Source organism: Scatophagus argus, chromosome 6 (assembly GCF_020382885.2).
Source record: "Scatophagus argus isolate fScaArg1 chromosome 6, fScaArg1.pri, whole genome shotgun sequence".
Taxonomy (NCBI): Eukaryota; Metazoa; Chordata; class Actinopteri; family Scatophagidae; genus Scatophagus; species Scatophagus argus.
In genome coordinates, this window is record NC_058498.1 from 17,060,286 (window position 1) to 17,074,212 (window position 13,927).

General features: G+C 38.8%; 1 protein-coding gene across 2 annotated transcripts in view; it reads left to right on the plus strand.

Annotated features, from left to right (window-relative positions):
* The window catches only part of polrmt (polymerase (RNA) mitochondrial (DNA directed)), a 46,855-nt gene that overhangs the window by 3,916 nt on the left and 29,012 nt on the right, over positions 1-13,927 (plus strand). For both annotated transcript variants that reach the window (XM_046391554.1, XM_046391555.1), the window contains 5 exons: positions 6,228-6,414; positions 8,730-8,879; positions 10,690-10,857; positions 11,267-11,437; positions 12,591-12,830. In XM_046391554.1, the coding sequence (XP_046247510.1) occupies positions 6,228-6,414; positions 8,730-8,879; positions 10,690-10,857; positions 11,267-11,437; positions 12,591-12,830 (916 nt within the window). The remainder of the gene's footprint in view (positions 1-6,227; positions 6,415-8,729; positions 8,880-10,689; positions 10,858-11,266; positions 11,438-12,590; positions 12,831-13,927) is intronic.

Below are 13,927 nucleotides of genomic sequence, written 5' to 3' on the forward strand. Positions count from 1 at the left end.
GCAACGTTTTTGACAACCTTGACAGCCAGCAGTCCAGTTGTGTCTATGCCATAACCAGGTAATCCTGACAAATCAGCATTAAGTATTATTGAGTTGTTGTATCACTGACTGTGAGCCTGCTTGATGGCAGCCACTACAATCAGCTGGTCTGGTGCCCTGGCAGCGGCAGAGCTCATATAGAATTATTTTTCTTAGGAGTCTAAAATTAGTCTGCAGTTAATATAGCATGAATAATTACAGGGCACTGTGGGTGTTTGTTTCATGTATTCTAATGTCTGTTGATATATAGATACAGCTGGACATAAGGGACTACACAAGCCATAATCCAGTTCACGTGTGTTTAGTGGTGCATTCAGGCAGTTCTTGTCAATTCCAAGGATATCCATAAATAGTACTGTATGTGACTTTGTTGTGCTTATCAGATATTTGTGTTCAGGTGTAATTAGTCACTTATATGGACTGGACCTGATGGAAAAAAAACAAATGATTTGACTTATCTGCAAGAAACTGTCCTCATGTTAGAAAAGTAGACATGTTCAAACGCACATAAGTTGTTACAGATAGCTGAATGGATCTGTTGGATCCACATCACCATGGCTGAAATTGCAATTCAAAATTGGCAAAGATTGTTGTGAAGTCCTTTAGAAATGGTGTTGCTGTAACAGTATTTGTCCACCACTCTGACAAGTATATTTTTCACCTGTTCAATACTCACTACATCCCTTCTGATCACAAATATCTGTGTTAAAATGAATATTAACAAACAAACAATTTGAAATTTTTTTTTTTTTAGTTTTTCAGTCTCAAATTTCAATATCTGCATCACCCTTAAAATTCCATATTGGTTTGGCCCAAATTTTTACTATGACCTTGATACATTGTCTGTCAGTTGGAAAAAATCACAACATGTAATATCATGGAACTATTGGTGAATTTTTTTAAATTTTAATATACAAGAACTGCCTGAATGCATCATAATTTCCAGTCTTTTTGACACAAGAACTCCTCATTTGGAAAGAGAGTGCATGTTCAACCCACAGTCTTTTTTGAAGAAGTTTTCTGAAAGTCTGACCTTCATGGGCTCTGTTCTTTGAAGAAGGCACCTTTTGTAGTTTCTAATCACACCATGCAAAATATCCCATTCCTTCAGCTAGGTATATTTCTGATGACTAATTTCAAAATAAAGTTTGAACATAAGTTTGAACTTAGACTAGTCAGCTCGTCTCAAAATTTTGGAATCTGGTCAGACATTGTCCCAAAAAACTGTGTTGCCATATAAGAGCCATTTAGTCACGTGTTTCAGTAACATCATAGTCACAAAAGTTAACCAGAGATTTTAGCATTAACAGTGGATGGACATTTTATGATGATGACATGACCTTTCAGTGCAAATTATGTCAATATGTAATTTAAATGTATACAGTAGCAGCTAAGAATAATCTTCAAGACACTTAGGGGCTGCATAGACAGGCTAATAACGGACAGTGCTCACCCTAGCACCTCTTAGTTGTGTCTAGTAGAGTAACAGTCCCACTTCCACCTGTAATTTTTCAATGGAACGTTTATTTACCATTAATTCTTCAGTGTGATGCAAAAATTCATAACTATTGTCCACAAATGTCCATACAGCCATGTATTTTGCCGTACAATAATGCAATATTTGCCTAGCATAGCGATAAAAACACACCTGTCTACTGACTGAAAGTTCCTGTCAGAAGAACAAAAGTGACACCTACTGGACCTGTGTGGTGTCCCACATACAGTAAGCTCTAGAAATGGATCCTACATTTCCATTAATAGAATAATAAGTTTAACCATCTGTATTTCTGGTGCTGACTAGCGACAGTAGCAGGGTTCGATTGGTTTGAGTAATTGTGCAGGTCCCTGCCTACAGCATGATTTTGCAGTGAAATTATGAAATCCTATGACTGCCCGTGTCTCTGCTGGCTTGATTAGTTGTTTGAGAGCTTCATCAGTCTCAGTCTTGTCGAGTGCTGTTGCACAAACCACACACACAAAGAAAGACGAGTATACTCTCCTCCTGAACCCTGGGGACCTTACCCTATGCAGTGTGGCCCAATAGCAGGACAGGTGGCAGGGCAGTACGGTTGGCGGTAGGTATCTGCTTGGTCCATCAATCACTGTAAGCCAATGCTTATGTGACATTGTTGTTCTGCAGCTGTGCCCTTGTGCTCAGTCTCTAGCCAAGCCTCTCTGTTTTTTTTTTTTTTTTTTAAAACTTCCTCACTATTATCATCTCTTTGTCATTCAGTTTGTTTGTTGTCCACCTGTCCTTTTCTTTACTGAGTTGTCACACCCTTTATTATGGCCTGACTGCTGTTCTCTCCTAATATCACTCGAGCCTCTGAAGTCTCCCCTGCATCATCTTTGCCCTCAATATACCAGTCTGTTCCCTTTTCCTCTGTCTCACACACATACACACACATGCATACTTAGACTAACTCCTGCGCACTCTTATCCCTTAAAGTTTTCCCTTTTCTAAGTGCTGTGTCCTCCAGAGCTCTTTGGTCCCTAGGGTGCAGCAGAGCAGTCACCAGGCTGATTGTACTCTATCTTTCAACCTCTCTGCTCTCTTTGTTCCTTTGGACCACACTGCCAGAACCCAGACTAATCCTTTCTTTGTTCAAGACTCTCTCATTTACTCAAACCGAAATTGCACATTGCATCACAAGAGACTCCAAGCCATGAGTGAAAATGCTAAAAGATTTGACCTTTTTGGCTTTCTTTAGAAATATTGACAAATGTACACCTCATAACTTTAAACTGTAGCCATGTCACAAAATACTGTAATACAATTTTTTTCTTTCTTTATTTATTCACTCACGTGCAGAACTCTGTTTTCTTCTGATTCGATTAAGTTGGTGGAAGTTGCTGAGCCACGGTTTCCTCTAGCTGGTAATTAGCGTGTTGTTATTTATAATTGTCTTGAGGAAGAGTTGAGCAGGGTGAAGCAGAGCTCTCTCATCCTCCTGTGGTCGATAACAAATGGGTTTTCCTCACTTGTGTCTCCTGGCTCAGTCATGTAGTTCTGTTGTTAACCTCTAGGGAGCAGTGCAACCAAACATGGTCCTCAGGATTCTCAATTATTTTTGGGCTGGGCATTGATGCCTCAAAGTGTGTATGGTACTAACAAGGTTTTACCCCTGTAGACATGTGGTGCCTGTAATTGCCTATATAAAAATACTGCATAGTGTACACTGCAGGTCATACCAATAGCACCCTTGGATGAATCCAGTCATCCAGTTAAGCCAAAATACAGTGGAGCAGTGTGAAATACACAGCTAATTATATTGTTTTTTAAAATCTGCCAGAAATCACATTTGTGTAATTAGTTGCACCAAACTTTTTTGTCTGTGCTTCCTCTTAATGGCTGTCTTGGTAAAAAAAAAAAAATATTGCATAGGCTCAGTTTATTGAACAGAAGGATATCAATGTACATCTAGTTAACATCATTTACCAGAATTCATAAATAATTTACACAAACAAAATATTGATCACTTCAGCCCCTAAATTCCAGAGGTACAGCCAGGCAGTTTGCAACTAGGTGGCTAGTCGTTGTTATATAAAAATGAGATGCTTTTTCATGTACTGCAACAAATAACTCTGCATTCCTCCTGCAGATAAAGTAACAAAGAAGCTTTACATGAGTATAACAAGTCCTAGCAGAGTCAACCAAATCAATATGTTGATGCAATTGCCTGCTTAACTTATCACGCCATGACAAATGTCTTTGTAGTGAAAACACAGGCTAATTATGATTTTTATTCAGTGTAGCTAATCTAATCAAGTTACTATAGCAAGAGGTGAAAAATGCATATTTATGTTCTTTGGTGTATTAATGCTATTAGACTGCAATTTTGACTGCATGTTATAAATAATGACTAACAGGTAGAGATGACTCAGGGCTTACTACTGTAGGATCGCTCTCACACACTTTATAATGGAGTAATTCACTGACAAAGCACACTGGTTTTTATCAGTGAAAATTCCTCTGCTTGTTATCATATGTGTTACCTTGGTTACCAAATTATTTAGGCCTACAGTATACACAGCTTGTAGAGAATGATTATAAAGCAGCTTCCTGAAAGTTTTGTGATCAGCAGCTGAATTTAACAGTAATTGAAGTAATTCAACACTAAAATCACATATCTTTTATTGAAAATATTGTTGTTGGTCCTCTTTTTTTCACACTACATAACCAGTAAAGCCACACCACAGTCTACCTCAAAAAACCCATTGCACCAAAGGGGAAAAAAAAGGTCCCACAAAGACAGTTTCGACCGGGATGGCCAGTAAGGTGGCTAGGCTTCAGTCCAGGGAGGCCCTCCCCAAATCCCTTTCTAATGCACTCTACCTATCAAAGATAAGAAAAAAATCTACCAGGATGAAAATATTAATTCCGAGGCCCATTTTGAAATCATAGATGACGTTGAATTCTGGAATAATCCTGTTATTACACACTCATCTATATTCCAGGGACTGGTTGCGCATTGACATTATCTGCATTCTGCAGTCCACTCATGGAACTGTGCTCTGTCTAGGATATCTCTAGGAGATTCTGTTTAAATAAACATTTCACTGATGTTGTCAGGGCCCATCTGCTTTGGGATCAAACTCACACTTTGAGTCTGACAGAAAGGCCTTTCTGTGCAAATACTTAGATTGATATTCTGCAGCTGTCCAACAGGGAAGCAAGAGATATACAGTGATCTCACAGACAGGGGAGATTTTTTTTTAAAGCTGAATTAATCACAAGCCCAGTAAGTTATATGATTATCTTAGTCCTATTCCCACATCAAGAGGCAGGTCAGAAGGTTGTGAGCTCTGAACTTGTGATCAGACTCCAAAGTCTACTCTGTCATAATAACCATAATCTCCCTCCTAAATCAAAACATACCTCTGATGTGATCTGATGGGCCGGTTTTCTGGCTCGCTTTCTGAATACTAAATCTGAACAACACAATGAGGTAACCTAACGGAAAGGAAAAGTATTGTAATTGCTTTCTGCAACAGAGCTGAATGTAGGTTATATTTTCTTAAGCTGTTAGTATACCAGTATAGTAGTTCTTTTATTCTTTTGTTGGCAAGGTATAAACACTGATTAAATTTAGTGGTGCATAGCAGAGGTATGAGAGAAATATATTTTAATAGCTATTATATTCCAGCTGTGTTAACCATAGGTGTTATACACTGTGCGCATGTGCTGGTGAGAAGGTCCAACGTCTGGGGCTTCAAATTGGGCTGATGAACGGCTGCGTGGAAAAATGCAACTTGGAAGGCAAACTGTAAACAAAAATAAACTTAACTAACGTTGATAGATGCTGTTTCTGTTAGAAACACAGTTTGTTTTCTGACCTATGACGACAGCTAGCTGAGAGAGCAACAAAGATGACTCCATTATGAAACAAGCTGTCTTTGTCTTTGAAAACACAGAAGTATACATGTATGATGGAAAATACAGAGAGGCATTTACAAAACACGCTTGAGACTTTTGTATTTAATCCATTTTGACTTCAATTTTCAGAGGAAAAGAACTGTATATATTTTATAATAAATCACAGCATAAGCAAACAAGGTATAGAGCTTTGTTGTGTAATGTGTGTGTATTGTATTTTCAGTCAGTATTTCCCTCCTAACGCTATCTTCCTGTAACTGCTGGTTATATCAGTAATGGTTTATTTTTATGACTTATAATCTATTAATCCACTGTATATGAATTTTGTTTTGTAAGTAGCATAAAGGAACTATAACCTGCATTTCAGTATCCAACCTTGTGCTGTAGAGTTGGGATATGGGGTGAGGACCTACAGCTATACTGTACTTTTGTGATCTCTTATGTTTTTGTCAGGAATAAATAGCGAAGAATTTACTGTTCCGTGCAGGTATCATATAGACACAATATGTGGCACTGTAATGTGTTAAGCTCTCTTAGCATTGTGTTTGACTTAACTAGATGCTGTCTTCTATAACACTCTCTTTTGATTATGGTATTGGCAGTTCTTACTTAAAGAGCTCTTATGAGTCATTGTGGATTGGGTGGACAGCATGTTTCTATCCCAAGTCCAGTAAGTGAGATTTCAAAGCAAAACATTTATTTAGTTGCTAGTTCTGAAGTGGATCCCTGCATCCCCATAGATATAACATGACTAAAACCTGCTTAAGGGCCAATTAAAAAAGGAACCCTGACTGTATGTATATGTATCCAGGTGCCTGAGCCAGATGGAGGAGGATGGTCTGTCTGTGGACGAGCTGTTCAGCCAGTGTGTGTTCCAGCAAGATGAGAGAGACATGGTGCTCAAGGCCATCCGCCTTGTCCAGCCTGACTACCAGCCCAAAATCAACATGAACACAGAACAGTGCTCCTCATCGCTGGTACAGGACCTCTATTCACAGGTATGACAGGCTAACTTTGACCTGTACAACATAGTTTGACGCTGGAAAGCTATTGAACAATTTAATTCAAATCCTTTCAGAGAAGTCGAGAAGTGTCCCAGTTGCATCTTCATGCTTTATCATGCTGTTTAGTTGCTCAGTTGTCTCTCTTGAATTCACAGATAAACAAATGACTTAATTTATCACAAAAGTCATTGTAACCAAAATAATGTGCATCTAAATGTTAGCTGCTGATCTTTGTGCCTCGAATGACCATATAGTAAACCCAGTGGATGCAATAGTCCCATGCTAATATTGAGATAGTGTATGCTTATTGTGTGCATGCATTTAATGAAGAATGGGTTTTCAATTTTAAAGCATATAAATGAATATGAATAAATTATATATATGAATTATGGAAATGTATTTAGAAACTGCAGAGGGCTTTTAAATAGTGGCAGTGTATGACTATAAATACAGTTATATTTCAAGGCTGAGTCTTGTGTATGTTGTGAGAGACTAAGCTGCAGAGCTAGGAAAGCTGTCAGAAGGCTCCAGCATGACTACGAAAGATTTGATTGTCACCCCTTCACAGCCTGACAGGCACTGGCCTATATATAGTGAGTCAACTCTGCTTTCTAATGGGTCCTCTGCTTTACTTGCCTCTCCTCCTATCACCTTTCCTCCCTTTTTCCCCACCTCTCTTCCCCTCATGATTCTCACATGATTCATCAACAGCTTTTTGCTCAATTGCAGTATTTTTAGCCTCATTCCTTGCACCATATTCAATTTTGTCTTCTTCTCAGTGACATATTTTGGTCTACCGTATCTTATTGCTGCCTCATGTATGTCGTAGTAAAAATCAGCAGGTCATATATTTTATATATCATATATTTATATGTGGAACCATGCAATTTGCTGAAATGTGAAGGATCAATGTTGCCTACAGCTGTGACTTCTTGGCAGGTTGATTTAATGGTGGAAAAGCTGTCCAAATAACTGCTCTCATGGATAACAGTGTAGCACAGTTGATCATCTCTGGAGGATTTTGAATCAGTGTTAGCAGCAGACACCCAGTCTAATTTGAATATTGTGTGTTGGCGAGGGATGGAATTTTGATGAAGTTGATGCTCGTACAAAATGCAGTTTGATCTAGTTTCACTGTCATCACTTATTTTGGTATTTTATCATTTGATTGCTATTCTCATCTGGAAACTGGTCTATATGTGTGCCTCTTTAATCAGAAATTGTTTTATTTTCCTCACAATGATGAAAGTAGTTTGCATGCTCCTCAGTCTCCTGGTCGAATCTTGTAAATCTATGTGGTGAATGCAATATGGGCATTAAACAGCAGGGTCAAGAAGTAAGAAATATATAAAATGTAAAACTACTAGCACAGTGTTCCAACATCTGCAAACGGCAACTGCTATCACAACTAGAGATTTATCAGGTACAACAAAGATGCTACAGCAAGGGGGAGTAGCTGACCTGAAAGAACTTGATGGGGCTGTGGTAGACAACTCTCAAGATCAACTCAAAGCCAACTGCACAAGTTACCATCAAGTGCGACATATATCAAGGTGTGCTATCCCCGTCTAAACGACGTCGGAATGTCATCCAGACTAGATAAGTGTGGTCGGATGGTAACAAAGAGAGGGAAAATGATCAGAACAGGAGAGGTTCAACTACCAGAAGGCAACATTACACATGTTTAGGACAGCTACAAATACCTTAGGATCCAAAGCACACAAATGGAAACCATGAGGAGGCTGCATGGAAATAGGTTGCAGTCAGATACCTACACAGGGTGAGACAGATCCTGAGAAGTCACCTGAATGGTAAGAACAAGGTCTGGGTCAGGAGGAGATAGAAGCCATTGATATCAAGACAAAGAAGCTCCTGATGATGCATGGAGTGTTTCACCCCAAATCCAAATATCAAGAAATCCTACCAATGGCTAGGGAAGGCTGGATTGAAGGACAGCATGGGAAGTGCTAATTGTGGCAGCACAGGAGCAAGACAACATGTATGAACAATGATAAATCAAAATAGGACTAAAAATTAAACGCAAAAATCATAACAAATACTTTTCAATAAAATAACCCTTCAAAACTGATTCACAAATGCAGCAAGCCGAAGTTTCTCTAGTTGGACTGATATCTATTTTGGGGCCGGGCCATTATGGGCTTTAAAAGTAACAAGTAAAACTTTGAAATCAGTCCTAAAACAAATGGACAGGCAGTATAAGTTCATTAAATTTATTCTCTTGTCTTGTAAGTAGTCATTATTTCTTTTTTTGTGTCTGTCTTTGTCTCTGTTGTGTGTATTTGTTTCAGAGGGCAGACCACCAGTATCCCAAACTTAACTTCACTAAGCAGGAGCTTCAGGAACGTTTCAAACGTCAGCTCAGCTTGGAACAGGCCTGCTCTATAACCATTGACTCTGTGGAAGGTGCCAAGCCAGTCACTGAAAACGTTATCAAAATGGTAAATAAACCCACCTGTTGCCTGTCTTCAGTACACATCTAGCAATATTGGTTTATTGTTTGTGAAGCTAAAAATGCTTGGAAGAAAGTACATTATGAAATGGAGTTTTTAATAAAAGGTGGTTTAGTATTCATCCTTAAACCTAAAATTATAAAACATACTAGAGATAATGCATATGGTCCTTTTAAACATCAGTATATTATTGTCAGATTAATTGTGAGCATCTTCCCGCTTTGTGTGGTAATTTTGTATCTTTAAACATTTAAAAACTTTTTTATAGCAGACGTTACCCATTGTCTGCTATGAGTAAAGTTTCTCTGATTTAAACTATGAAATGATATGCATTTAGGCCTGACGGGGTAGAAGAACAAACATCATATTCCTGTGGTGTGCCTTCTTTCCAACTCTGGCATTTACAGTCCAACCTGGCTCGTCTGCCTCTGCAGATGGGCTACGTGGGAAGCGAGCAGGCTGAAAAATCCCTGGTGGTCAGGAAGCATTTACAGACAGGCAGGGCAGAATAATAATGTATTGTAATGGAGGTCTCTGGAGAGAACACAGTCACCTCTCAGTCCGCAAGCCAGTCTGTGTCTCTGATTCAGTCAGACTGATCAAAACTCTTCAGCTGAAGAGCCAACATTTAGACATAGACACTGGCATGCAGACAACATACGTATAACCACAGTACTTGTACAGGAATAGGTATAGACATGAATAAAACCATTTTCATGTCAGCCATGAAAATCAGTAAACACAGTTAAAGATGTTGATACAATGCAACAAAAGAGCAATGTAGCAATTAATGCTGAATCAAGTGCTTGCTGGTATTCAGATCAACATAATGTACCACAATGTGAAAGTGCAGAAGAGTATTGATTGAAATGGTTGTAAAATAAAATAATAAAAAATAAATAACAAAAGGATAACAATCATTACAGCTAAAATATACTAGTGTTCCTTCATTCTGAATAATTACATTTAGGAAATATCATTTTTAACTTTTAAAAGCAATAACTTTTTAAATAATAACTTTTTCACTAGGAGTTAGATTAGACAAATCCTGAATATGAAGTTGTGGCCAAAGGGTGATTAACTTAGGTCGACATAAAAACTGGTTTAACATGATTTTACGTAAAGAAATGTAAAACTTGTCATTTTTACATTTTAATTTTTGTTAGGATTGGACAAACAAAATATAACTAGTTAATTAGTAAGTCCGGTAGGTAGATTTTTTTTTTTTTTTTTAAATTTAGCTGTTCACGCTAGCTGTTTCCCCTTGTTTTCCATCTTAGTGCTAAGCTACAGGCTCTAACTTCAGATGAGAGCGGGATCCGTCTTCTCATCTATCTCTTGAAAAGAAAACAAATACTAACCTTTGAGATACTCTATTAGCTTCAATCTACTAGAGTATGAATTATGATTTATCATTGATAAACTGTATGCCTCCCTGCCTCCCAACCGCAGACCTTAATGATGGGCCAGGACAAGAAAGTAGACTAGGTTCTTTTCTTTCCTACCCAGTTGTGGTCCCAGTTGTTCTCCCACTGTTATTTGGAGCCAAAGAAGCCCAACCATCAAATGTAATGCACACACATGCCGTACAATACTTTCTGTCCAGTGAGAGGTGGCCCCAGTTACTCGTTACACTTTGTAATTGCTTTCCATATTTTCCATGCAGAATGTGATAAACAAGTATAGCTGCAGGACTGTTCATTTTATTTGACACATAAGGGTTTGAAGGGTTTTAAGCATTTCCTGCTGGCAGTCACTCTCATTCGATGGATGACCTCCAGTTGTGTTGTCCTTTCAGAGGGAGCTGCTGGCAGGTCAGCGGGCACAGTGGCGCAAGGCCCTCCTACAGGCCCTGAGGGAGAGCAAGGTGATCCTTGCTAACACCAACACCAAGGGCTACAAGCTTAATGTGTATCCCTATCTCTGTCTGCTGAAGGATAGCGAGTATGTTGACATCATGATACAGGTAATACAAAGCTCCTAACCCTGCCTACCACTCAATGAAATTCCAGAAGTCTCAGTTTTAGCAAAGACTTGTCAGTGTTTGAGTCACTGAGATTTGATACAGCCTTATAGAAATGATGTGTAGTGATGTTACCGTGATTCTCCTTTCTTTTCTGAACTCAAATCAAGTGGATGTCAGTGACAACAGTTACAAAAGCATCAGAGAGTAAGCTTTGATCTGATACCTTTGCTTCCCACACAGACAAACTTACAGGGCATGATGTTAATTCTGAAAAGACTATATTATATACTATACTCTAACTGAAGGGTTTCTCTATCTAGATCTGCCAAAAGATTAGCTTTTTCTTGGAGAATTGCCATAAATGCTTTCTTCTGGTTGACCTTTTGAAACTTGTCCTACTCTTGTCCAGAGACTGGCCAGCCTTCCTCCCAGTGGAGAGTCACTGAAGAGTTTAGCCAGCGATCTGGGCAGCAGAGTCTACACCAAGTACTCTGTGCGGCAGAGGCAGCAAAGTCAGATGGTGGAGAAGTTGAGCAACATTTACAACGCTTACACAGACCTGCTGGCCAAAGACACGAAGGTAGAGAAATCATCATGCTCCAGGTCTCTTCTCATATGTCTAGTTGTTATGTGTGTTATTTTTGATATATACAAGTATCTCCTGCTTCTCTGCATGAGATACTCTTGCAATTCCTGGTGCAACACTGTTTTTTGATATATGTGTACCTCATACATAATCAGATTTATTTATTTAAATTATTTGGACTGAATGGATTGCATTCACACAGTGATTTTCTTGTGTGCCAACCACTCACAGTACTTTACAGCACATACTACATTCCCTCCTTTACACACACATGGGCTTTGAGAGCCAGTATATCTCATCATACCTGCTCATCAGAAGTGATACAACACTTTCTATCCAAAGTATGTCACTATAGCTCTGTGCTCAGCAATTCACACACATATCGATGGTCATTAGCGGGCAACTCGCTGTCGCACTTCGCTGACATGCTGTTCAGTAATTTTTGGTGGAATAAATGACAGCAGTTCCTCAATGGGCTTTGAGAGCCAGTGACATTGGCTCTGTGTTCCACCAGTCTTTTGATGGTTCTGGTACACAGGGGAAAAAACCCTAATGTCATCAAGACTATAATAAGCAAGATTATTATGCTGCAGTAGCAAGTCATACTAGCAGTTAGTTAAGGTGTTTGTTTTATGCAAGTTATTTCCCATGTGGTCTTTGTAGTTAAAATTATGCTTTTTATTATGCTTTTGTTGTTGTTGTTGTTTTTGTTGTTGTGACACAAAACATTAATCCAAGTTCTTAATTGTCTCAGTTCTCACTTCACACATTTCATACTTCCATTTTGAAGGCTTATCACCATAAGTGTCACCTCAGGTCAGTCTTATTAATATAGATTGTTATTACTTCCCTAAAAAAACTTTTATACATCTGTAGCTGTGCTGTATTTAATAGCTTTCTGGAAACATGAAAGTTATCTTTGATTAAATCACAAAAATAGTGCTTGTCTGACAAATTCTTTTTGGTCTGAATTTTAAAACAGAGATCAAGGAGCCTCACTCACATGTTGACACACCTTTCAAACACTGTGGCTTATTGTGATGAGTGATGAATTGCAGTTTTTTGTATCTTTCAAGATACTCATATAATTGTGTTCCATCCTAAACTAAATGAAAACAACCCACTTTGATTCTTCCATTCTTCCTAGGAGTGTGGTGTCCTCTCCCGGGAGCAGTGGTGTAAGCTCGAGGCAGAGCAGAGTTCGGGACCCACGCTGCATGGAGGAGAGACCCACTGGCCATACATAATAACACTGGAGCTGGGCACTTACATGGTTGATTTGATGGTCAAGACCCTCAAAATCAGTGATGACATTCTGAACCCAGCTGATAACAGGAAGCTTATCCCCATCCTCTACCACATGTACACCTTCCGTAGCACATGGCAGGTAATGTACCTGTGCTCATCTTTCTATGTGTTGACTTGGTTTATACCACTGGGATATCAAAGGAGTTGGCTACCCTGGAGTTGGTGGGAATTGTACTGAAGTGGTCGTGCCAAATAGATCGGACTTTAATAATCTGGTAACAGGATTCCTGAGCATTAACCCAGACCAAAAAAAAGATCCTTTTAATTCAGATTTATGTCGAAAACGATCTAACTGATCTGTTCAAAAGGATCAAAAATAAAACACAGTGATGAATGGTTCATTATGCGAATCTTCCATCAGTTGGGTCAATGTATCAAATCCATTTTGACTTTTTGTAAATTACACATAATTAGCCTAGATCAAAAGATTTACAAGATACATTTTAAGTAGGTGCAGAATTGACATTTTCATTAATATGGAAAGAACCATAGTGGAGCAGAAAAGAAAGAAGTACCTGAAAACACTTGACCTTCACTTTAGACGAGAAGACTGTCATTCCAAAGCCTATTACCTTGTACTTAAAAGGTGCACCCACCTATCCAGTGTGCAGCTCCAGAGAGTGTGAATTATAAAATCATTTCCCTCTTGTGTTAGTTGGCAGGGGCAGCAGTTGAATAAGACGAATAGGTTCCAGGCTAATCCCTTTTTTAGTGTCCCCTTAATTGGCTAGCTCTTTTACTGCCATGGGACCCTGCAGGAGGGTGAGCAGACCGTGTCGGGAGAGAGCTGGAAAGAGAAAGAGAATTGTGAACTTTTAGGACTTGGTGCACTTGGTGGTGCATTCTGTTGCAGAATTTTGTTCTGGTGTGTTTCATATTTGCATATATCTCTCTTACCCCCTCTGATGTATTTTCTCTTTTTCCCATCTTACCTCTTTCTTTTTTCTTTTGAGGTTAGCTCATCAGGGGAGCGTCCTAATGATTTTACAGCACAGCATGGTAGTCTCACTCATGCAAGCAATGCTGGGGTGTTTTAGTTTTCTGTCAACATACTGTATTTTTTTTCATCATGGTTTTTATGTCCAGCCCGACATCCTGTAAACAAGAGTTAGAATTATTACACAAGAACTATATCACATCATGACCATGACCTGAAAAATAGTTCATCTGTAGTGG